The sequence below is a fragment of the Crocuta crocuta genome, unplaced genomic scaffold (genome assembly GCF_008692635.1).
Source record: "Crocuta crocuta isolate KB4526 unplaced genomic scaffold, BGI_CrCroc_1.0 scaffold149, whole genome shotgun sequence".
Lineage (NCBI taxonomy): Eukaryota > Metazoa > Chordata > Mammalia > Carnivora > Hyaenidae > Crocuta > Crocuta crocuta.
The window spans coordinates 8,707,999-8,711,282 of NW_027551561.1; the positions used below are offsets into that span (position 1 = coordinate 8,707,999).

At 44.7% G+C, this 3,284-nt stretch overlaps 1 protein-coding gene across 1 annotated transcript; it reads left to right on the forward strand.

Annotated features, from left to right (window-relative positions):
- Positions 1 to 770: 770 nt before the first annotated feature.
- On the forward strand, positions 771 to 2,810 carry LOC144219618 (C-C motif chemokine 8-like). Its single transcript, XM_077749654.1, has 3 exons — positions 771 to 921; positions 1,732 to 1,849; positions 2,244 to 2,810. Exons 1-3 carry the CDS (start codon positions 846 to 848, stop codon positions 2,347 to 2,349), a joined length of 300 nt encoding a protein of 99 aa, XP_077605780.1. The 5' UTR covers positions 771 to 845; the 3' UTR covers positions 2,350 to 2,810.
- Positions 2,811 to 3,284: the final 474 nt, after the last annotated feature.

Sequence of the window (3,284 nt, forward strand, 5' to 3'; positions counted from 1 at the left end):
ACATGATACTGTAATGGCAGATACATGAGGGGAGGAGAATGGAAGAGGTCAGTGGTTTACAAACCTGGCTCCTTCCCTCTCCACCCCTACCCCCACTGTATGTAAACAAAGGGAACTGAAGGCCTTTCTCAAACAGACCCATTCTACCTGAATAAAATATTGAGCTTCTCCTTTTGATTTCACTGGAAAGGAACTTTAGTGTCTAAATAAAATATTTTGAAACCACCGCCCTTCAAGATCAGTATGTGCTGTCCAATTCTCATCTTCCATAACATAAGATTCCAGGACATTAAAACTTGAAGATTTTCCTAGATTCCACCATTCTACTAGGGTTCTATCAGGCTACCTGTGTGGAAATTCTAAAAGAGCCTTATTGGTTTAGAATGCTAAGGATCTGAGTCTGATGGAAAGTAAAGACCCATCCCAGGTTCCCTGGGCCCCAGAGAGGGCCAGAGCTTTGATTATCTTCACTCCACTATGACTTCAGCTTCCATTCTTCCTTTCCAACAGAACATTTTCCATTTCAAACGTTTCCGTTTCCATTTCCTTAACATTCTAGTGAGGTCACTTCCTATACTTTGCTTAGTACAACAATATACCCTTCCCCCTCTGCTCCACATAGTCTATTTAAATCATAGAAACTGTTCAGCTTCCTTCTTCCAGCTTTTGGAAATCACCCCCAGGATCTGGTGCCTACTAAGCATATTCAGAGTCTTACTTCATGCCCCCGCCCATGCTCTCTGCTCTCTATAAAAGACAGGCAGGGTGGCCAGAGGAGCAGAGAGGCTGAAACCAACCCAGGAACTTCCATCTCACACACCCAAGCTCCTGCGCTCCCCTCTGCCATGAAGGTCTCCGCAGTGCTTCTGTGCTTGCTGCTCACAACGGCCACCTTCAGCATCCAGGTGCTTGCTCAGCCAGGTAAGGCTCTTTCTTCCCAAGGCTTACTATTTTAACTATTGTAAGTACTACCATCCCAGCATAAGTCATCCCATGTTTGCTGCATACCCTACATTACAGAGATGGAGAAGTGAAACCAACAGCGGAGATAAGAAGAGCTGTCATGCCACAATTAGCCAGAACCAGAACCAGATGCTCAGGCCACTGAGGCCAGTCCTCATGGTCCTTCCTGACACCAATTGGAGAAGAGACACTAAATGCAACCACTACCTCAATGACCCTCACATTGTTTGGGGATGTGGTATAGAAGGAAGGACTATTTCTCATTGTGAATGTGAAGGACATTTCAGGCAGTAGTGGAGAGGAAAAAAAAATAGTGCTTGGGGTTTCAAATTTTGGACTACAGCCAGTGTACCAGTAGCCATGTAAGAAGAATAAGGACCCACGGGCATCTCAGCATGTGACACAGGTTGACTTTAGAGCCCATGGGGACAGAAAGCTGGGAAGCAAGTTCTTAGAACTTACCTTTTTGGTGTCAGATGTTTTGGATCAGTGGATCCTCCTAATGACACTACAGGATTAGTCTTGTCACTTGAGATTTCTCCATTCCAAATCAACAAGGAGGGGTCCCATAGTTCCAAATAGGAAACTGATTCCTGGGCACCATTTCATCTGTGGGATGTGAACTAAGGCACTAGACTTGGGAGTGTCCAGTGTTCGTTGGAACTTGTATGGTTTTTTTTTGTCTTTTCCTAGCTTCTCCACCTGCGCTTGCAAATGCATGCTTATGATGCATGATAACTGTATCATTCTTTGCGAAATGTTTTTCAGGTTCGGTTTCCATCCCAATTACCTGCTGCTTCAGTGTGGTCAAAGGGAAGATCCCCATGCAGAAGCTGGAGAGCTATACAAGGATCACCAACAGCCAGTGTCCCCAGGAAGCTGTGATGTGAGTAGACTATGCCCTGGAACCCTCCACCAAAAGTTCTGTCTGAGTTACATACAAGGGAAGGAGATCAGGACACATGCCCAAAAGAGTCAGATAAATATACCATGGAGAAACTGAGCTCATGGGAGGGAATCCATACTCGGGCCAGGTTAACCTTCAAGGAGCTTGGCCAGATTATCCAAGTTTTTGCAGCCAGGACCTTGAGGGCTTCCTCTGGGAGAAGAGCACAGTTTCCTTTTGAGGCCTTTTCCTCCCATCCTTCCCCTCCCACCTGTCCCCATCTAGTCCCCTCACCCAGAGAGAAAAAGTTGCTCAGGCTTAGGGTCCAACAGGCCACATTCCTGGACAAAACCCTCAAGGTGCTCTAGCTAACTGCCCTCTCTTCCCCCAACAGCTTCAAGACCAAAACATCAAGGGAACTCTGTGCTGACCCCAAGCAGAAGTGGGTCCAGGATTTCATGAAGCGCCTGGACCAAAAGTCCCAAACCCAGAAGCCTTGAATGTTTACACCTGGACTAGAGAGACAGAGCCTGAGGAAAATCTTATTTATTTCCCCCAACCCTCCCCAAGGGCAGAGTGATGTTATTTTATTACAGTCCCAACAAGAGGCACTTTGTGTAATAATTTAAAGTACATTTTTATGTATTATTTAATTACACTTAAGTTATTGATATTTTGACTTTATCTGCTATAAATCCTAGTAAATTGTAAAGTATAAAATCCGATGGCATGTTTTCTTTCCTGTGAACTCAGTCAAGTTCATGGCAGGATGTCATTGTTCTCCCTCTGACCTGCCTGTAGTATTGTCAGGTCCTTCCATGGATCATCAGAGTGAAATAGTTCTGTATTCTTAGGAAGTCAGTGCTCCTGTATGTCAAATGTCTGCTGTGTAGTGTTGTTGATTAATGTTATTTAAAGACTATATGACATTTTCAAAGAAAAATATATAACTTTAAACTTGGTCTTTTTAAATGTTTATTTATTTTTTAGGGAGAGAGAGAGAGCACAAGCAGGGGAGAAGCAGAGAGAGAGGGAGACATAGAATCTGAAGCAGGTTCTAGGCTCTGCGCTGTCAGCACAGAACCTGATGTGGGGCCCAAACTCATGAAGCATGAGATCATGACCTGAGCCAAAGTCAGACGCTCAACCAAATGAGCCACCCAGGCACCCCTAAACTACCTGGTCTTGTTTCATGGGGTAGCATTTAGCTGGGAGGCAGAAAATGGCAGTAATGAATGGCAATTTAGGGTTTTGGGGGCTATCCTCTAAGAAGTATTTTAGACTCAATTGAGGTTCAGAGTGTTCCAGCCTTTGACTCCAGTCTCTAACATTGCCTGCACATTTCTTCTCTCACCGCACCTCCCTTTGTCGGCTCTCTCTCTTGCTTCAAACTTTTCTCCCTAACCCCAAGGTTTACCCAACTAATTAATATTCA